At 46.6% G+C, this 22859-nt stretch overlaps 1 protein-coding gene across 5 annotated transcripts in view; it reads right to left on the reverse strand.

The window, feature by feature from the left end:
* LOC311127334 (SH2 domain-containing adapter protein F-like) overlaps positions 1 to 21851 on the reverse strand; it is a 138019-nt gene extending 116168 nt beyond the window's left edge. For all 5 annotated transcript variants that reach the window (XM_084159158.1, XM_084159156.1, XM_084159159.1 and 2 more), the window contains exon 1: positions 21205 to 21851. In XM_084159158.1, the coding sequence (XP_084015284.1) occupies positions 21205 to 21639 (435 nt within the window). In that variant the 5' untranslated portion in view covers positions 21640 to 21851. The remainder of the gene's footprint in view (positions 1 to 21204) is intronic.
* Between the last annotated feature and the right edge of the window lie 1008 nt (positions 21852 to 22859).

The raw sequence follows: 22859 nt of genomic DNA on the forward strand, positions 1-22859 counted from the left end.
CACTCCATGAGTCATACGTTAGCAGGAAGGGGTTTGGTTTCATTCTAAATAAGCTCTTCAGTCATCTAGTGAACAGAGCAGGGCAATCCTAGGGTGAACCAGGCTAATGCATGCCATGGCTGTTCCTCCAACTAACCAGCTGTCCTTAAGAACAACCACAGCCCTTCCTCTCCTCCACACCCTTCTTCTCAGAAATACAGCTCACAGGGGAAGACACCTGCCAAGCCTCCCAGGCGGGGACTTTAAAGGGAATCGAGGAACCCAGTTCAGTACGATCCACATCTAAAGCATTTCCCCAACTCTAGGCTTTGACACCACCTGGGAAAGCACCATCCTTCCCCTTCTGATCCAGTTTTGATTTCACTTCACAAGATAAGATATACAAAACTGAAACCTTTCAAAGTGCATAGCATTAAAGAGTGAAAAGTTCACCTTGGATTATGCAATGATGCGTAGGGTAAGAGGAGCATACAGGAAAAAGGTAGCATGTACTGTATATGCTCCAACTGATCACCTACACAAATCGGTAGATTAGACACTAGACAGGTTTAAAAAAGCCCCTTAAAATGTGCTTCATACTGGCTACTGTGTGTTGTTATACACCGAAGGCCTGCCTTCTCCTTTTCCATCAGGTTTTGGGACATAACATAACTAGGACTAGTTTGCCACAGCGTAATTATGGGTTCCTCCTCTGTTTTTCTTCTGTGATATTAAAAGAGGAAATACATCCAATGCAAACACTCTTTTGGCTTGTTTTCATACCACAAATATTATACATCTCACACACACAACTTGAATTAAATTCAGCCAGTCAGGATACAAATGTTTCTGTCCCTGAAGTATTCAACGGTTACAAATGGCATGTATCTTTATCCCCTTCACACTATATCACCTTGGGTCTGTTTCCATATGGATACAGTAGCACAGCCCAAACCAGATACTAAGTAATCCTGACCAAAACAAGAGATACATCACATGTATAGTGGTGGAGAGTGTACATACAGCCAGCCCAGAGCACTGGAAGCCCAGTCTGACTGAACACATTCCATATGGGAGAGAGCAAGAGAGAACCTCAGTGCATTAAGCTGCCTGTGTAGGGCAGGCAGGCAGGCAGGCAGTGTATGCCAGAAGCCATCTGTGTGTCCACGTGGTAAACACAGTGGAGAAAGCCTGGTTTAGTAATTAAGGGAAACTATGCCTTATGACTGGAATGCCTTCAACCCCATACTTACTATATCTTAGTGTATATGGAAGTAGAAGATATTCGATGACTTATGTCAGTGCCCTCCTCAGAGAGGGCACAATACCTGACAGTAGGACAGTTCTACTGTACACCACAAAGCTGTGGCTAGCTTAACGATGGATAGCCGCTGTGCCCACAAACATTATATTGGATTGTGTGGTCCTGTCATCAAACAGCAGGGACCAAAAAAGATTGATGTATTAAACGAAGTGGAAAAGAACATTGCAACCAAGCTAGACATTCTGTATATTTAGCCCTGTGACTGGTCTTGTTCGCTCAATCATTTTTCACAGGCAGCCAGTGAAAGCTCTTTTTAGCACCTGGTAATGTTGCTGCTACTGAGAAGGAGAGAGGAGAGCCATTCTGCTTGTCCTCTGGAGCCTGAAGCTGAGGTTGATTGTGAGGCTGGTTCTGGATGGCAGGTTCCTGCCTCCCACCACCTCTCCTTATCACTTAGTACTAGCTAGTATTATTTTCATATACCCACCATATTTTCATATTTGAGAACTATTTTTTCCGGAGATTTTAATTTGTGTCGACAGGGATTTCTCTGCCTAAGATACCAAGAAACAGTCTTAAAAACGTACAAACGAAGCAATGGAATGGACCAACTACATTCCATTTGACATTTCTCCACATCAATCTTACATTCCCATATCCATTATTCAGAGAAAATGAATTTAGTGAAACAAGCAAACAACTCAGTCCAAATGAAAGTAAAAGTTGGCAGTTACCACACTACTTGGGTGTTGACTTTCTCCTGCCTTGGGGCCTTGGCCCACATCTAACACCAGTATTTGGGAGGAGGCGATCAATTATTCTGAGTGTTTTTGGGAGTTACCCCTCCTCTGTGAAGGTCCTGCCACACTGCACTAATGCTAGCCAGCTGGAGGAGCAGGGGAACATGGAGAGAGGGGACCATCCCTACCTGCCTTCCCGGGGCCTCCCTCTCGGTCTGCATGCTGCCCTGCCCTGCCCTGCCCTGCCCTGCCCTGCCCTGCCCTGCCCTGCCACCCTCCCTCCCTCCCGCCACCCACCCTCCCTCCCTGCCTGCCTGCCTGCCTGCCACCCTCCCTCCCTCCCTCCCTCCCTCCCTGCCTGCCTGCCACCCTCCCTCCCTCCCTCCCTCCCTGCCTGCCTGCCACCCTCCCTCCCTCCCTCCCTCCCTGCCTGCCTGCCACCCTCCCTGCCTGCCTGCCACCCTCCCTCCCTGCCTGCCACCCTCCCTGCCTGCCAGCCACCCTCCCTCCCTCCCTCCCTGCCTGCCAGCCACCCTCCCTCCCTCCCTCCCTGCCTGCCTCCCTGCCTCCCTGCCTCCCTGCCTCCCTGCCTGCCTGCCTGCCTGCCTGCCTGCCTGCCTGCCTGCCTGCCTCCCACCCTCCCTCCCTCCCTCCCTCCCTCCCTCCCTCCCTCCCTCCCTCCCTCCCTGCCAGCCTGCCTGCCACCCTCCCTCCCTCCCACCCTGCCTGCCACCCTCCCTCCCTGCCTCCCTCCCTCCCTCCCTCCCTCCCTCCCTGCCTGCCTGCCTGCCTGCCACCCTCCCTCCCTCCCTCCCTCTCTGCCCGCCTGCCACCCTCCCTCCCTCCCCTCCCTCCCCGCCCGCCTCCCTCCCTCCCTGCCACCCTCCCCGCCCGCCTGCCTGCCTGCCTCCCTCCCTCCCTCTCTGCCTGCCCGCCTGCCACCCTCCCTCCCTCCCTCTCTGCCTGCCCGCCTGCCACCCTCCCTCCCTCCCTCCCTCCCTGCCCGCCCGCCCGCCCCCCTCCCTCCCCGCCCGCCCCCCTCCCTCCCTCCCTGCCCGCCTCCCTCCCTCCCTGCCCGCCTCCCTCCCTGCCCGCCTCCCTCCCTGCCCCCCTCCCTGCCAGCCCGCCTCCCTCCCTCCCTGCCAGCCAGCCAGCCAGCCAGCCCGCCTCCCTCCCTCCCTCCCAGCCCGCCCGCCTCCCTCCCTCCCTCCCTGCCAGCCAGCCAGCCTCCCTCCCTCCCTCCCTCCCAGCCAGCCCGCCTCCCTCCCCGCCTCCCTCCCTCCCTGCCAGCCCGCCCGCCTCCCTCCCTCCCTGCCAGCCCGCCTCCCTCCCTCCCTGCCAGCCCGCCTCCCTCCCTCCCTCCCTGCCAGCCAGCCAGCCAGCCAGCCAGCCCGCCTCCCTCCCTCCCTCCCTCCCTCCCTCCCTCCCTCCCAGCCAGCCAGCCAGCCCGCCTCCCTCCCTCCCAACCTCCCAGCCCGCCTCCCTCCCTCCCAGCCAGCCAGCCAGCCAGCCAGCCAGCCCGCCTCCCTCCCTCCCTCCCTCCCTCCCTCCCAGCCAGCCCGCCTCCCTCCCTCCCTCCCTCCCTCCCAGCCAGCCAGCCCGCCTCCCTCCCTCCCTCCCTCCCTCCCAGCCAGCCCGCCTCCCTCCCTCCCTCCCTCCCAGCCCCCCCGCCTCCCTCCCTCCCTAGCCCCGCCCGCCTCCCTCCCTCCCTCCGCCCGCCTCCCTCCCTCCCTCCCTGCCAGCCCGCCTCTCTCCCTCCCTGCCAGCCAGCCCGCCTCCCTCCCCGCCTCCCTCCCTGCCCGCCTGCTTCCCTGCCTGCCTGCCTCCCTCCCTCCCTGCCTGCCTGCTTCCCTGCCTGCCTGCCCGCCTCCCTCCCTCCCTGCCTGCCAGCCCGCCCGCCTCCCTCCCTCCCTGCCTGCCAGCCCGCCCGCCCGCCCGCTTCCCTCCCTCCCTCCCTGCCTGCCAGCCCGCCCGCCTCCCTCCCTCCCTGCCTGCCAGCCCGCCCGCCCGCCCGCCCGCTTCCCTCCCTCCCTCCCTGCCTGCCAGCCCGCCCGCCCGCTTCCCTCCCTCCCTCCCTGCCTGGCGGCCTGCTTGCCTGGGGACCCACCATCTGCCTTCTGGCATGTCAGGTTGTGTCGGGACCATAGCCAAGCCACCACACTTGTCATGAAGTCAAATTCACCCACAGTGAGTGCAATACTGCAGTGCTTCTATTTAGGGTGCTATTCTGTATGTGAGCTTTTCTAAGCAGAGATGTAAGCTGTGAGTAGCCTCACAAAGCAACCTTGTAGGCTTATGACATCTCGTCCCCCTGGACACAGTCAGGACATATCACTACACTGCAGCAGCACAGAGAGAACTTACTTAATGACTCCCAGCCTGTTGTCATGCTGAGCTTCCAGGTTCACTGTGTCTTACACCTGCAGCTGCTTAGATAGCCATAGTAGGAGAAATAGCCCCACACTGCTTAAAATACATTGCAGCTCTCAAGGAATGAAGTCTATTTCGAATCAGTGTGAGCATTAGCCAATGAGGGAGAGTGTAACAGGCACCTGCCACATGGCATTGGCATTCCACACAGTAGAGAGAGAGCTTCTGAGATTACAATTCAATTGGGCTGCAGTCCTCCATTAGAACTAGGAAAATATACAATCTTCCTTCTCCCACACCATCACATGTAGACCAAGTGGATCTAACAGGCAATTATCATATAGAACATCTGGGGCCATAAAAGGGAGAACATTGAAGTCTGAGTTTGTGGTTATCGTATAGGATGATTTTTGGCAGTATGCTGCTACGCACCAATTTATAGCTTCCCCCACGTCCAAACTCTGTTGAGTTGAGTTAACTATGCCATTCAGTCATTGACAATTCAGAAGCAAAATCCAACTCCTCAAGCTATAAACACAAAAAAACGAATAATAATAAAAGTAAACTACTGTTGAACGTACCAGATACAGTGAGGGAAAAAAGTATTTGATCCCCTGCTGATTTTGTACGTTTGCCCACTGACAAAGAAATGATCAGTCTATAATTTTAATGTTAGGTTTATATGAACAGTGAGAGACAGAATAACAACAAAAAAAGCCAGAAAAACGCATGTCAAAAATGTTCTAAATTGATTTGCATTTTAATGAGGGAAGTAAGTATTTGACCCCCTCTCAATCAGAAAGATTTTTCTGGCTCCCAGGTGTCTTTTATACAGGTAACAAACTGAGATTAGGAGCACACCCTTAAAGGGAGTGCTCCTAATCTCAGTTTGTTATCTGTATAAAAGACACCTGTCCACAGAAGCAATCAATCAATCAGATTCCAAACTCTCCACCATGGCCAAGACCAAAGAGCTCTCCAAGGATGTCAGGGACAAGATTGTAGACCTACACAAGGCTGGAATGGGCTACAAGACCATCGCCAAGCAGCTTGGTGAGAAGGTGACAACAGTTGGTGTGATTATTCGCAAATGGAAGAAACACAAAAGAACTGTCAATCTCCCTCAGCCAGGGGCTCCATGCAAGATCTCACCTCGTGGAGTTGCAATGATCATGAGAACGGTGAGGAATCAGCCCAGAACTACACGGGAGGATCTTGTCAATGATCTCAAGGCAGCTGGGACCATAGTCACCAAGAAAACAATTGGTAACAAACTACGCCGCGAAGGATTGAAATCCTGCAGCGCCCGCAAGGTCCCCCTGCTCAAGAAAGCACATATACAGGCCCGTCTGAAGTTTGCCAATGAACATCTGAATGATTCAGAGGAGAACTGGGTGAAAGTGTTGTGGTCAGATGAGACTAAAATCCAGCTCTTTGGCATCAACTCAACTTGGCGTGTTTGGAGGAGGAGGAATGCTGCCTATGACCCCAAGAACACCATCCCCACCGTCAAACATGGAGGTGGAAACATTATGCTTTGGGGGTGTTTTTCTGCTAAGGGGACAGGACAACTTCACAACATCAAAGGGACGATGGACAGGGCCATGTACCGTCAAATCTTGGGTGAGAACCTCCTTCCCTCAGCCAGGTCATTTAAAATGGGTCGTGGATGGGTATTCCAGTATGACAATGACCCAAAACACACGGCCAAGGCAACAAAGGAGTGGCTCAAGAAGAAGCACATTAAGGTCCTGGAGTGGCCTAGCCAGTCTCCAGACCTTAATCCCATAGAAAATCTGTGGAGGGAGCTGAAGGTTTGAGTTGCCAAACGTCAGGCTCGAAACCTTAATGACGACTTGGAGAAGATCTGCAAAGAGGAGTGGGACAAAATCCCTCCTGAGATGTGTGCAAACCTGGTGGTCAACTACAAGAAATGTCTGACCTCTGTGATTGCCAACAAGGGTTTTGCCACCAAGTACTAAGTCATGTTTTGCAGAGGGTTCAAATACTTATTTCCGTCATTAAAATACAAATCAATTTATAACATTTTTGACATGCGTTTTTCTGGATGTTTTTGTTGTTATTCTGTCTCTCACTGTTCAAATAAACCTACTATTAAAATTATAGACTGATCATGTCTTTGTCAGTGGGCAAACGTACAAAATCAGCAGGGGATCAAATACTTTTTTCCCCTCACTGTAGACACGCACGCATGCAGACACAAGGCTAATATGACAGCCAGCCCCCTGAGTAGCTACCTGAACGACTGGTGACAGTAATGGAATGTGGAGACGTTACACATAAACGTGACAAATGTCACAGCTGGTCCAGAAAGGATGAGGGGTGTCAGAGCTACTGGGGGCTTAAGCCTCCCCCACCTCTCCCCCTACCTGACCACCACAAGAGTCGACATGCTAGGGAAGGAGTGAGGAGGAGGAAAAAAAAGGGACTGGCGTTTGTGATTTATGTCTCCACACCACAGGGGATTTGAGCCACTGATAACCTAATAAAACTCAGGACTTGGCTGCTCGATTGAATTAGGGCATTTCAAAGGGCTCTTTTTTGATGCTACGGGTCTTTTGTTCTTAAGTTGTAAAAAATGATATCAGAACTAATGAAAGCCATCTTAGAGAGGGGGGGATAAGGAGGAGAGAGGAATAGGATGCCCAGCACATGTTTACTTTCCTGTTTAGACAAATATTCATTTAAAAAGGGAACTTGAACAACATATAAAGTGGGGGAAAAAAGTATTTAGTCAGCCACCAATTGTGCAAGTTCTCCCACTTAAAAAGATGAGAGAGGCCTGTAATTTTCATCATAGGTACACGTCAACTATGACAGACAAAATGAGGAAAAAAAATCCAGAAAATCACATTGTAGGATTTTTAATGAATTTATTTGCAAATTATGGTGGAAAATAATTATTTGGTCACCTACAAACAAGCAAGATTTCTGGCTCTCACAGACCTATAACTTCTTCTTTAAGAGGCTCCTCTGTCCTCCACTCATTACCTGTATTAATGGCACCTGTTTGAACTTGTTATCAGTATAAAAGACACCTGTCCACAACCTCAAACAGTCACACTCCAAACTCCACTATGGCCAAGACCAAAGAGCTGTAAAAAGGACACCAGAAACAAAATTGTAGACCTGCACCAGGCTGGGAAGACTGAATCTGCAATAGGTAAGCAGTTTGGTTTGAAGAAATCAACTGTGGGAGCAATTATTAGGAAATGGAAGACATACAAGACCACTGATAATCTCCCTCGATCTGGGGCTCCACGCAAGATCTCACCCCGTGGGGTCAAAATGATCACAAGAACGGTGAGCAAAAATCCCAGAACCACACGGGGGGACCTAGTGAATGACCTGCAGAGAGCTGGGACCAAATTAACAAAGCCTACCATCAGTTACACACTACGCCGCCAGGGACTCAAATCCTGCAGTGCCAGACGTGTCCCCCTGCTTAAGCCAGTACATGTCCAGGCCCGTCTGAAGTTTGCTAGAGTGCATTTGGATGATCCAGAAGAGGATTGGGAGAACGTCATATGCTCAGATGAAACCAAAATATAACTTTTTGGTAAAAACTCAACTCTGCGTGTTTGGAGGACAAAGAATGCTGAGTTGCATCCAAAGAACACCATACCTACTGTGAAGCATGGGGGTGGAAACATCATGCTTTGGGGCTGTTTTTCTGCAAAGGGACCAGGACGACTGATCCGTGTAAAGGAAAGAATGAATGGGGCCATGTATCGTGAGATTTTGAGTGAAAATCTCCTTCCATCAGCAAGGGTATTGAAGATGAAACGTGGCTGGGTCTTTCAGCATGACAATGATCCCAAACACACCGCCCGGGCAACGAAGGAGTGGCTTCGTAAGAAGCAATTCAAGGTCCTGGAGTGGCCTAGCCAGTCTCCAGATCTCAACCCCATAGAAAATCATTGGAGGGAGTTGAAAGTCCATTGTTGCCCAGCGATAGCCCCAAAACATCACTGCTCTAGAGGAGATCTGCATGGAGGAATGGGCCAAAATACCAGCAACAGTGTGTGAAAACCTTGTGAAGACTTACAGAAAACGCTTGACCTGTGTCATTGCCAACAAAGGGTATATAACAAAGTATTGAGAAACTTTTCTTATTGACCAAATACTTATTTTCCACCATAATTTGCAAATAAATTCATTAAAAATCCTACAATGTGATTTTCTGGATTTTCTTTCCTAATTTTGTCTGTCATAGTTGACGTGTACCTATGATGAAAATTACAGGCCTCTCTCATCTTTTTAAGTGGGAGAACTTGCACAATTGGTGGCTGACTAAATACTTTTTTTCCCCACTGTATCACACAGCCTATTGTTGAATGCTGATTGCTCCAACTTATCTTGAACTATAAATACAGGATACATGCACTCAGCTCAGTTCCAGTCATCTGAAGCTAACAGCTTAGCATCAAACATTGCCACAAGGCAATTTACTAAAGCAGAACCGATTGCAACCACTGTTGTTGACACAATACAGCCACTATCAATAAGATACTTCTGTGATTCAAAGATGGGAGAGGAAATCTGGTTAGGATTCAATGAAACCCTATTGTGAAGCACGATTCCAGCTGGGGGCTATATTCCTCTCACATGAGTGAAAAGACTGTATAGATGGAGCTTTCCCACAATGCAGCTCTGACGTTAATGAAACTTTATTACGCCGTATCCTAAGAGACAGGGGTTGTTGGACTGGGAATCAGCCTGTGGCTCTATGGGCCTCAACAAGGACGTGGCAGCGCCAGCCCTGAATGCCTACTTAAGAACCAGGGAAGATAGCTGCTAGCTAATCAAATTATGTTTTCCATGAGCGCCCATTGTTTTCAATCAGTCACAAGCAATAGAAGCTAGAGCAACGCTAAGTGGAGGAGAGCACTTCTCATAAGTAAAGAAAAATCATGTTTGTCTTCTTGCAGGTGAATTAATTTGTCAGCTTTGCTTTTAGCCTTATTAAAGCCCTCTCAAACTCAATGTTCCGAGGTTAAAGCATGTTGCTTGATTAGGGAAGACTGAAAAAAGAGACAAATATTGATGGCTAGAGAAGACCTGTGGAGAAACAATTTAGAGACAAAAGCACACTCAGCGTTCAAGAACATATTCTGCTGTTCAGATTATAGATAATTAGTACATGTGAAATGGTGACACTGGGTACAAAAGAAAACATATTTAGACCTCCCTTCTCCCTAACATCGCCCAAACATGCATTTCCCCAGTCATTAATGAGGATTTAGGAAAGAGTGCAAAACATGCTACTTTAACAAGCATGCATCACTGTGGTGAGGGGATCATTTCTAGCATCTCCCTTCTTTGCACTCCAATGTGTTCAGCCATCATTCTCACGTGTCTCTCTGTCTTTCCCCCAGTCAGACATCTGTGTTGTTCAAAGCACAGCTCACACTTTTTCATGTTGACCTATTTATCAGCTGCTCCTTTAAGATTCAGACCACATAAAACAGGCTTCTTTAGATCTCTGGGCTGCTGCACATGTGGGGTGGCTTTTCACACGCCAGCCGGGAAAAGCCGACTCTTTTGGCACATGGAGAAGTGGTTTAGTTGATCATTGATCATATACTTTGTATGGGAACCCTTCCAGACGCAACGACAGTGACGCCGATACCCTGCAACACGGGTCAGTGTTACAGCAAGAAAAACATCAGAGCTGCATTAAAAATGGGAGAAAAGAGAACAGCACTTGACACTTTGCCTTGACATAAAATAGGTACATTACACAGCTGTGTGCAGTGTTTCCCTCCTACACTTGTGAGTGGGATATAGGCTATGCTGCAGGCAGGGCCATTCAGTCCTTACAGGAGTCAGGTTTTCCCACACACTAAGGACAGTCACACCAACACTGACACAAGGTTTAAGGGAGCGCTAAATCATACTGATCATCTGCAGAGGGATGATAAACTCATGATAATCACAGACCTTGCTTATACTGGAGATCTGTACTTTTATGGCATGTCATGCTGATGATCCCTTAAGAAAAAACAAACATGATTTTCTGCTATGACATGCATTATACATCTGTGAGGATGTTTTAGTACTGCCATTAAAAGTTAGTGACAAAAGAACGTTACTCTGCCAGTCTGCCACAGTATCAGCTTTATGTATTTTCTCTTTATCCATGAAGTAAGACTCAAGGTTGCAAGTCGTTTCTCTGACAATGCCATATGGGTCCTCAAAATGTTGAGGGAGTTGCTGCACAAACTTGTTCTTTATTCTGTTTTTTAAAAAGCACTTTCTATTCTCATTCCAAGGCTCTCGAAACCCGAGTGACATAAACATGTTGCATAACGCCGAGCCAAGAGGCACGCAGCATGAACAGGACAGCACTTTGGACAGCAGAGCAGCAGGCTACTCACTGAGGCTGAGCCTTTTTTAAATTTATTTTTATGAACCATTTATTTCATTTCATTTGAGCTTACTGAGCCTGAACAGGTGCTTCTCTATTTCTAATGTAATATCACCTAACGTCAGGCCAGAAACCCAAGCGCAATGCTTCACCATCCTCCTAGTCTCCCAGGAATACCTGCTGTACTCTACCTTTTCTGTACAATCCCCTCTTTCATTCCCTTTTTTTAGCCCATCATCCCTTTCTATGAAAGAATATCTCTTTTCAACTCTTTCAGTTCCCTGTGCCCCACCTTCTGCCCAGAGACCCCTTATAGCACACTGAGGACCTTGACTAGAGGGTGGCTGGCCCAGATTCAGGCGCCCTTAATATTCGACAGATATTCAAGATTAACACTTGAGGATATGCTTGACAAAATCCAATTTCCTTTCTCAGCTCTTTTCCCTCTGAAATAGATTTATGACTCTTGGAATTTAAGGAAGAGGGAGTAGTGGTTAAGTTGTGTGGAGGAATGGGCCCGTTGTTGGTCCACTAGAGGCATAAAAGGCTGAGACGCACACACACACACGCCTAGTGTTGTTTGGGAGAAATAAGCCTTAAGTAAAGTGTGGTTTGCTATGCTAGGGACAGAGGGGACAAAAATGACATAATAATGAAAAGTAGGACATAAAAATAACAATGAGAATCCAGTGAGCATGACCTTTTGATTTGGGTGTGTGATTTATACAGAGTAGGGAAAACAAATGGAGGCAGGCCCAGGAGCCAGCTGCACATAAACAAAGCAGGGAAGTTTGACGTGAGGAGGATGACTTGATTGCGGTCGGAAGCGATGTGGCCTCAGATAGCCTTTGTGTGGTGAGCGTGTACAGAGAATGTTGCACGTCAAACCCAACAGCTCAGACTGACAATATAACTTGCAGGCAGGCAGGGTGGAGTCTCATATCACCCTGCCATCGCTACGGGGCTTTCCACCTCCCATAGCAGGAGAGGGAGAGAGGGAAGGAGTCTTTACAGACTTCACTGCAGCCTGACCTGACTAGGAGGTCCCTAACAGAACACGACACCACAGCTATGTATTGACACAGTACAATGTCACAATCACAATCCCTTTGCCAGTTTGCTCAAGCTGCAACATGAGGAAATATTAACCCTGCCTGGTTATATTTTAGCATGGATCAGAGTCAACATTCCCAGACTGTTCGAGAGTGGCGAGCTAGCGCAGACTTGCCCAGCCCCAGTCAAAAGGGAATGTCACCAAGTTGTAAACACTTCCTGTCAGGAAGGGAGCACTTCCTTAATCCTGGAGCAACCCTCTTGTTCCTTATTTTCCACCAAACAAAAGCAGACTGTCAGTGGCCTGGTTGCTTTACCTTTGGTCCAATCACTGCACCAAGCAATTTATATGGTGGCTGAACTATATTAGGCCTACACCTAGAGACAGAGTAATAAAAACTGACATACATGTAATACAGTAGTAACTATAGGATATTATGGAAGGGAAAACAGCAGGGCAAACTCTCTAACCCTACCCCTAACAAGATCTGTGTCCTACGAAGCCCAGGAGAGACATCAGTGCCCATCCAGTCTATAATGAGAGGTTTGGCCAGTTCCCCAATGGTGCCTGTGGCTATGGAGACCCCGACCCCACTGGCAGACACACACACACACTCCAGCCTCAGCACCTGTCAGTGAGCACAGATAATAGGGTCAGCTCCACTGTGATGGTAGGGCACAGACCTTAAAGATCTCCACTCTACCTCCCAGATAGTAAATAGAGAAACAGTGTAGCTCAACTCCCCTCTACACTATATCTAAAATACCATGGGATAATTCCTATGTTCTACACACAGAAAACCCAGCATAGGTCAAATATGGCCAACTATGTGGAGAGAGCAGCAGTGTGGTGTACTCAGAGTTGAGGTTGAGGGTCGTCCTACTGTTAGCTACCAGCGGGCCGGTTAAAAATACCCGCGCTTCAAGCAGACTTTCTGTGCGTGCCCTGGATGGCATGAAACCTCAGGGCTCAATTTGTTTCCTTTTAAATCAGTGTCTGACGATGTGCACACCAACCAGGGCTTCCCTTACAGGCTGTACTACACTGTGTCATTAAACAAAACAGTGTCATGTGTCTACAGACCACTCTCATGACTACAGTGGCCAATAACTGCCTGCATACAGGGCCTGGCATTTGTGACCTGTTGGGTTCACATGAGCCATGCAGGTTGTACAGCTGAAAGCCTAGAGAAATACACAGTGGAACAGCTACAGTACCAGGATAAGCTGCTGCTAACCCTCTTTAGGTAAAAAGAGAAGAAAATAAAATGTGTTCATGTTTCCAGATCTCAGGACTAGAATTGTACATGGGGGTTCATTCATTCAAACTTTGTCATCGTGTTAAATTGGTTAATATGTCCCCCACCCAATAAAAGCAAAAACATGTTTTGTGACATACACCAGATAAGTGCAGTGAAATGTGTTGTTTTACAGGGTCAGCCATAGTAGTACAGCACCCCTGGAACACATTAGGGTTAAGTGCCTTGCTCAAGAGCACATTGACAGATTTTTAACCTTGTCAGCTTGGGTATTCAAACCAGCGACCTTTTGGTTACTGGCCCAACGCTCTAACCACTAAAAGCAGGTGAACATTCCTCTTAACCCATTGTAAAACTTCTAGTTATACACCATATGCTACTCAGTATTTTCATTCAGCTTTCAGAAACAGTCAATTAATGTCGTTATAAAGTTGTATAAAGCTCTATAAAACAGTCCACATCTACAGTATCAATGCATAATCTCTTTCCTGATCAGATCAACATTTCACAACTGAGTTTTGTCCTCATGTCATTCCTCCATGTAATCCTGTAGTGTAGTCATCTTTCCCATGCAGAATGACATCATCCTGGTGGGTTGAGGCGGGGTGTAAATAAAAAGTTAGCTGTGTTGGCCCAGCACCAGCAGAGCTCTGGGTTCCTTCCTCCTAAAGAGCTCTTCCAGGATTCCTGCCTGGGTCATAGGAATTTAGAAAGCATATCCTAACTAACTGATTCCCTGTGCAACTGTTAAGGACAGAATATGATACACCCATAACACACCACAGAAGGGTATTGTTGTTTGGAGAGAAAGAAAAACATGGCTGCCCAGTCCACCTGGAAATGCTTGATAATCTGTTGCTGGAATACAATAGTGCCAGTTGCCAAGGCAGCTGGGATAGCTTGAAGAGTTCAACAAATGGATGGCCCTCTTGGACACTTCAGAGAACAATAACATGATTGAAAACTACCCAACAGTCCTCTAACTGGACTACAAGGAGATGCTGCGCCAAAGCAATCATCTTAGACCAGGCTCAGCTGTAATTATGGGGCAGCGTATCCATAGCAACCACAACTTGTTTTTTGATCAATCATCATAATGTGGAAAGTATTCATTTTCTTGTGAAACATACCCAGTGAACATAACAATAATGTTTCATTGATCATCTTTAAATAAAAAGCAAAATGTTGTTCCCCGCCATGGACCTACCTAGCTTTCAATTCCACATAGTATCACTATCTAGGCTCTCTGGTCATCATTAACTCATACCTTTTATTTTTTACTGTATTACATTTACATTTTACATTTTAGTCATTTAGCAGACGCTCTTAACCAGAGCGACTTACAGGAGCAATTAGGGTTAAGTGCCTTGCTCAAGGGCACATTAACGTCATTTAGCAGACGCTCTTAGCCAGAGCGACTCACAAATTGGTGCGTTCACCCTATAGCCAGTGGGATAACCACTTTACAATTTGGGGGGGGGGGGGGGGGGTTAGAAGGAATACTTTAGCCTATCCCAGGTATTCCTTAAAGAGGTGGGGTTTCAAATGTCTCCGGAAGGTGGTGAGTGACTCCGCTGTCCTGGCGTCGTGAGGGAGCTTGTTCCACCATTGGGGTGCCAGAGCAGCGAACAGTTTTGACTGGGCTGAGGGGGAGCTGTGCTTCCGCAGAGGAAGGGGAGCCAGCAGGCCAGAGGTGGATGAACGCAATGTCCTCGTTTGGGTGTAGGGACTGATCAGAGCCTGAAGGTACAGGGGTGCCGTTCCCCTCACTGCTCCAAAGGCAAGCACCATGGTCTTGTAGCGGATGCGAGCTTCAATTGGAAGCCAGTGGAGTGTGCTGTATAATTATTTGCGTTCTTAAAACTCTGTCGAGCATTAAAAGTAAAGGGTCAGCATGTTTTAACTCCTACTGTACTCTGTGCCTTCTACTCTTTGCCTGGACCATAAATATCCCTTCAAGAATGAAAGAGAACATTTAACCTCCCATGGGTGTTACATCTGGAAATGACTTTCACAGAGCAGACAATTAAGCAGCAATACAACCCCTTTCAGGTTTGACACTTGGAAAGCAATCCCTTTCAGACTTCTTCCTTGGCGATACAGTGTAAGTAAACAGGCGTGTGTTTGTGTGGAGGTCGGTGTGGGAGGAGAAGGGCACTTCCTGTAATGCTATGACATTCAGCTAAAGCCAGCTATCAGAACCTGTCAGCTTCCATCTGATAGTAAGACAGGTATGAGACTGGCCATATGTCTAGAGACACCCATGCATCACATTCTGTTGCCTGTGCCCGTCCACCACGAGGAGGTCAGATGCCCGGGTAGTGTTTACGTCTGACATTTCTCCTATCACTACCAGGGCTGAGAGGAGAGCAGAGTAGAAAACAGAACAACAAAGAGCTAGCAGGATGCACTAAGAACATCCCCCTGAAGAGAGGAACGCCAGAGTCAAAGCTTTGAGATAGTAAGGGAATGATGATGAGGACTGTTCAGACCACCAAGCACTGCTAATCTACAGGCCAGTCAAACAGCCTTGATTTAGCCACACACCAAGAGACTGCTGCTGGAGGGAAACAGCAGGAACACACACACACAAATTCAATCAGACCATCAAACGAGATTGGAACAGAAAGACAAATACAAAGGGACGTGAGGTAAAGCCGCAGCATGTCTATTCCATGGGAAATGAAAGAGCGTCGGTTCAAACCCCCACGCGCTGTTGAGACGCTACTCGTAAGCTAATTACACACAACTGTCCCTTCAAGGACTCGGCTAAACAACACCTGATTGGCTCACAGCATCTGCTCTGATTCCATTATCTAAGATGTGATCTGGGATGGGCAGCGTTGGGGAGGCTCAGGCAGCTGATGCCCACTTGTAGCAGTCATCATTTCAAAAGAGATGTGAAGGGGACCAACACACTCAAATATACATGTAGAGTAGAGAAACGCCATCCGTATACAGGGAAAGAAGAAGCAGAGAAACAAAAGTGTGAGTGAAAATGGGATTTTGAGATGAACAACCGAGATTGTCAGATGGCAATTACAGGAATTACAAATAAAAATGACAAAACAAATAAACCATGGTCTCCCTGGCTGCTAATGCATCACTTGACTTTATGAATCGCTGAGTCAGAGGCTGTTAAAAGGTACATGGAAGGAAAAGGAAATAACCATGGAATAAATCTGTCAAATCTAATGTCGCAGTTGGCTGTGGGACAGCTGCCTGTGTTGTGTTTATGATCCTATACTGCATTATTCTAGACATAGATAGTGTATGTAAACTGGCTTATGGACTCATTGAGGCCCCATTCACTCAACCGCTTCATTGGGCCATGGTGGGAACTATAACGTGGCCAGAACACTGCTGCATAGGGTATCAAGGCCAGAGTAACCCTGGTGTTAAGGACAGTTTATTAATTCATAAAGCCACACAGCAATATATTTAGTAATATGATTTTACAAGGAGACTGTTATGCACTATTACTTTTGTTTACACATTTCATAGGTTGTGCCTGTCATCACTTTCATGTGTCCTTGAGAAGTTAGTTAGTGCTGAGTAGAGTATCTCCTGAGTGGGAGATACTCTGTGGAAATATCTCCCGAGTGGCCTAAGACACTGCATCGCAGTGCTAGCTGTGCCACTAGAGATCCTGGTTCGAATCCAGGCTCTGTTGTAGCCGGCCGTGACCGGGAGACCCATGGGGCGGCGCAGAATTGGCCCAGCGTCGTCCAGGGTAGGGGAGGGAATGGCCGGCAGGGATGTAGTTCAGTTGGTAGAGCATGGCGTTTGCAATGCCAGGGTTGTGGGTTCGATTCCCACGGGTGGCCAGTATGAAAAAAATAAAAATAATGTATGCACTCACTAACTGTAAGTCGCTCTGGATAAGAGCGTCAGCTAAATGACTAAAATGTAATGTAAATGTAGAGCAGGCCAGACCATGCCAGGGGGAAGAGATGAGAGCCTTTAATTAGCTGGATAATAATTGATCATCTCCCTCTAACATGAAGGTCATTATAAAACAGGAAAACAACACATTTCAAAATAACAACAATCAAGCTGGTGCTCTTACCTGTGGCTGGCTCCTACGTGCTCGTCGTTATAATAGAAAGCCCATCAGAATGGAAATAAATGGGGCAGGCCTAGGTGTCATGTAATCACCATACCTTGTATCATTATGCATGAACTAAGGCTTTCACTCCCCAACCTTGCAGGGCTGCCGCCACCACCACCACCACCACCACCACCACCCATTTTAACTGAATGAAAAATCTTTGGAGGGTTGAGATTAGACAAAACACTAGACGGTATAGACTCTGCTATTGGCAGCACGAGCATTAGGTAAGCGGTTATATAATTAGCATCCACTAGTCAAGTAATTAAAACATCAATGGGGCTGTGGCTGTAACAAGACAGTGGTGTGGTCCTCTTTTCCTAGCTCTCTCTCCCTATAGTCAGCATTTCACTCCAGCCAGCACAATTGACCAGGCTATTAAGTTCCTGTATAGTCCCCATAAATTGTGTGGTCTAAAATAGATCATGTTCAGTTGAAGAAATGTAATTAAGATCAGAATCCTTGCATGCTTTGATATGTTGTAGGCCTAAACTAAGAATAATACATGCCTTGATATGTCACTACATTCCATAATGTTACAAACTGTGAAATATCTTAATAAATAACACCCCATGTCAGAACAAGGCTGTTTGGAAATGCAGCATTATCATCAGATGAAACTGCCTGACACTCAAGGCCTGTCTACACCACCCATCACCTGTATCTGAACAGAGACAACGCATAGCGCTTTACTGAGAAACCAGCTGAAAATCATATGTCCTCACAGTAAGGGTGCAGCAAGGATTTTACACTTCTGGGTTGTTGGTAAAGGGCAATTCCACAGTAACAGAGTGATGCTCAGACTCAGATTTTTCACTTTGAAATATATGTCAAACAAAAACCAATGATTGCAAAGTTACACAAACCATACAACTCTATGCACAAGGACTACCTTTAACAATTGACTGAACATTTTACAAAAACACATTTACTTGAAGAACAGTGCAGTTAAAGTTTGGTAACAGTGACGGTTTGTTTTGTTATTCCGTTACCGAACATAGAAGAACAGTCATATCATCAGCTAGCAGAGGCTAGTGCTATTATATTAGAAAATCCTCACCCTGACAACCTCCAAAACTGATTTTAAAAAATTGTTGACCGTCTTCAAAAAACAAATCCACAACAAGTGGAATACATAGTGTAATACATGTTAAGTCTATTTGCTTCTACAGGTAGTTCTATTGGAAAAGGAATAGGCTATTCTCCATGTCTGTTCATAACCATCACACTTGGGGTCTCTCACTCTCACTACACCAATGTCAGTTGTGCATCTCAGCAGACAAACCCTACAGGAGTCTATAGACAATAGCTCCTTCTGGAACAGTACCTGACAACATTACCTTGGCCTGTCTGTCCGAAAAGTCAGCATGTGTAAGGTTGAAGGCCTGTGTTGCCTAGAGATCAAACTCTATTGGAGACGGTCTCCTATCTTTATTACTTAGTCTTAGTCTAAATCCAGTCTTCTGAATCAGAATCCCCTCTATCTCACCCACCACTCACATGGATCTGATACAATTTCATCATGCTCATGTTTGAGTGCGCGAGATTTTTAAACCATGTTACAGAACAATCTGCCTGGCTGCCAGCTCCTCCAACATTATGAAAATGTATGCACTCACTAACTGTAAGTCGCTCTGGATAAGAGCGTCTGCTAAATGACTAAAATCTAAAATGTAAAATGTGCCTAGTGCCCATTGCAAAAAGGGGGGTTGGGGGGAGACCGAGGCAACAGTATTTTCCTGCTTGAGAATGCCTTCTCTGATTGACTACAGAGATCAAAATAAGACCCAATTAAGAGGAGACAGCGGTAATCCGTTTAATTAGCCAACAGCAGTCAGTTGCTGTGAGGAAACAGAGTCTTCAGTTTCCCGTTATTTTAATTTCGTCAACTCTGGAACATTGTTCATCATTCAATAAAAAAAAAACACTGCATTGTTGAATGTTATGACAGCTGCATACGAGAAACTACTTTCAGAAATGAAAAGACCATTTCTGAATACGCAAAATCACTGTACAATTATTATATGGAGGTTTTTCAAGCTTTTAAATGGCTTGCCAATTGTCATGTTCCTTTGCTGTACGACACTGCTTACTGGCATATTTTATGACCACTAGTTGAACTGAAATAGAAAAACTCCTATGGAATGGCAGGCAGGCACCCTCAACACTGAACAAACCGCACCTTACAACAGGAGATGTGGAGAGAGGAAGTAACCTGTTTATGGGACTAAGGAATTTCATAACAGAATTGTAAATACGCAGCCTTACTTTGCATAAGGTTTTGGTTGTGCTCTAACTAAACTACTATGATCTTGTCTGACGTAGTAAGGCTGAGTAAACAAATACCTGGCAACAGGTGATTAGTTAGGGTTTCAGAGCAGGGAATAGTAGACGGAGTTATGCAGTATGGGTGTTGGCAGCGTTGAGAAATACTTCTGCACTTTTCTCTCACACATGCACACTTGTGCTTTTCCTGGGTCCTCCTCCCTGCCTGCGCTGGACGGAGAGGCATGTACATTCCTTAACATCACTGACATTGAATGTCTCAGGTTTCTTCCAATGAACCAGTGTATGTGTGTTCCTAAAAAGCAGTAGGCTTCAAGGCACATGGTGTACACTGACTGACTGTATAAGCATCCTTGCCATCTGTCTCCGGTCCACACACTATTTCTGTTGATGACAGCGACAAAGTAGACTAGAGTACAGAGATTAGTTATAAAAGTGTAGATTTTGCTTGGTGAGCAGAGTTGAATGAACCTGGGTCTGGATTATTTGAAAACGTGCACTTGAGCACCTTCACACAGGCCCAGTTCAAAAGGTGTGAGAGAACAGTGACATATACACTATGTAGTTCTGCCAGTTTCAAAGATCCATTCCCTGTTTGAATGGCCCCACATGATGGAACATGGTCTGATCGACTACTTTCAACAGTAACCAATGCGTTTGAATAGTGAAATGTAAATGCCAACATCACATAACTATTGAACCATCTCTTTAATTGAACCTAGGTGGATAGATTGTAATATCTTACATTTAAGGAACTGTACTGGGAAGATGGCAGACAGTGTATGGCATCGTGTGGGCGCGCGGTTTGCTGATGTCAACATTGTGAACAGAGTGCCCCATGGTGGCGGTGGGGTTATGGTATGGGCAGGCATAAACTACCGACAATGAACACAATTGCAATTTAATCTAGAGATACCATGAAGAGATCCTGAGGCCCAATGTCAAGCCATTTATCCACCTGCCACCACCTCATGTTTCAGCATGATAATGCACAGCCCCATGTCACAGGGATCTGTACACACTTCCTGGAAGCTGAAAATGTCCCAGTTCTTCCATGGCCTGCATACTCACCAGAAACGTCGCCCATTGAGCATGTTTGGGATGCTCTGGATCAACGTGTCCGACAGCATGTTCCAGTTCCCGCCAATATCCAGCAATTTCACACAGCCATTGAAGAGGAGTGAGACAACATTGCACAATCAACTGCCTGATCAACTCAAAGATGTGTCACGCTGCATGAGGCAAATGGTGGTCACACCACATACTGACTGGTTCTGATCCACAACTCAACTTTTTTTTTTTTTTTTAAGGTTTCTGTGACCAACAGATGCATATCTGTATTCCCAGTCAAGTGAAATCCATAGATTAGGGCCCAATGAATTTATTTCAACTGACTGATTTCCTTATGAACAGTAACTCAGTAAAATCTTTAAATTGTTGAATGTTGCATTTATATTTGTTCAGTGTAGTTCTCCCGGTTTCAATTATCCATTCCCTGTTTGAGAAAGTCCCCACATGATAGAACATGGTCTGATCCACTGCTTTCAATGGTAATCAATGGGTTTGAATGGTGAGAATGTAATCGCCCACATCACAGAACTATTGAACCATCTCTTTAATTGAACCTAGGTGTATAGATTGATTCAAAGTTGTGTAGGCTATAGTGCTATAAAAAGCTACAAGGTTACCGGTGTGGGATATTGGAGAGGTAGGCTCAAGGCTACACAAAATAATAATAAATAAAAACGCACCTTTTCTTTATTCTCATGTTCAGGAGGTGGTGAAGTGGGAGATTTAACGTTCCCAACAGCAACAGCTTGGACTATGATACCGCTGCCCGGAGTAGAGTTGCTTTTCTCGATTGTTTCCACCTTTATAAGCCGGTGCTTTGGTGACACATACTTTATGTCCGGCGACCCCACAGAGCCCAGACCAGTTCCAAACGAAATATTTCCTCCTCCCGTGTACGGGTCTTCGAAGTCCAGTTCCTTTTGTAGTTTGTAAGCAGCAAGAATGTCCGGCTGTGCGGGGCTTGGATAGAGCGAGGTGGCCCCGGAGCTTGGTTGTTGGTAGCCAGGCGTACCGGTCACAGCGGCGTGACAATGTCTGTAGTCCGGTTTCGGGGGCGCCGGAGGTGGTGCTTTGGTAGTTTTGAATCCTAGGTGTTCCTTGAACCATCTGGCCATGCTGCCAGTGCATTGCTCACAAGTCTATTGAAATATCTCGTTGCACATTTTCTGCCACTATCCTCCTACTCTTTTCCTGTGCGTTGTGTTCCTATAGACCACCTCGACTGGCTTCTGATTGTTTCTCCAGCTCCTACTCCGTCCGTGGACACTGTGCTGACCAAGAGAATGCACTTTCGGATCTCCTGCAACTCTGATACTTTTGATCTGACAGCAAAGTCCTCTCCGCTACGCAACATGGGAGAGCGCTTGTGCAAGCGTGGGATACGCTTCCCTGTCCTCATACCTGAGAACATTCACTGCCACCTACCGGACTGATGTTAATTTAGCCTACTAAATGCTTGGTTTTACATTAATATCCGTGAGTCGTTACATTGTCCATGTTTGTTCACTAATAATATGCGGTTGCAGTTGATAATTTAGTAAAAGTCCCTGATAGCCATTAACACGTGGGATTAAAAATATTTAAAAACGCGTGCAAAACACAACTGCTATCTAGTGGTAGACCTTGGTTGGGTCTTTTGCCCATTTAAAAGCAAATAAAAATATCAATTCCATACAGGCAGACGTGATTACTATAGGCCCATATAAATGTTCCAAAGTGGAAACTGTGAGCATTCTAAGAACTACATGCTCCATACCTGTGTGCCTATGTGACCAGTGACCGTGCCCTCTATTAAGTTAAATATAAGACAAACTATACACTACATAACCACATAAATAGGCCAAAAAGGCTCCTACAATGATTAATGTGGATGAGAATCATGTGAAGAGATCTCCCCTAATATTATCACAATGCTCAATGAACACCCAGCTGAGGTAGGCTGCCTTTATTCAGGATCATGGGAGTTCCTTGTCCCTCTTCATTGGATCAAGTGTCCATGTGTAGGCAAGACCAAGGTTTCTTCAATGACCGTGCAGTTGGACTGAAGGGTAAAATGCCTGCTCTTGTGCAAACTAGACCGCTTTCATCTCCAGATGGCCACTGAAGCCTGATCGCATTGCACATGACCAGTGAGGAGAGGTACAGGTTAATGCAGGTACTACTAGTCCCACCACAAATCCCTCCCTTACTGCAAAGCCTGATACAAGTTTATCTAGACTAGAGCGTCAGGCTATCCTCCCACAACAAACTGGTGGGAAAATCTGTAAGACCCAGTATTTCATAAAAACAGAAACGTATACACTATCACGTTTTTGGAAGTTGCAGTCAGTGTGTA

Source organism: Coregonus lavaretus (assembly GCF_964263955.1).
Source record: "Coregonus lavaretus genome assembly, chromosome: 4".
Lineage (NCBI taxonomy): Eukaryota > Metazoa > Chordata > Actinopteri > Salmoniformes > Salmonidae > Coregonus > Coregonus lavaretus.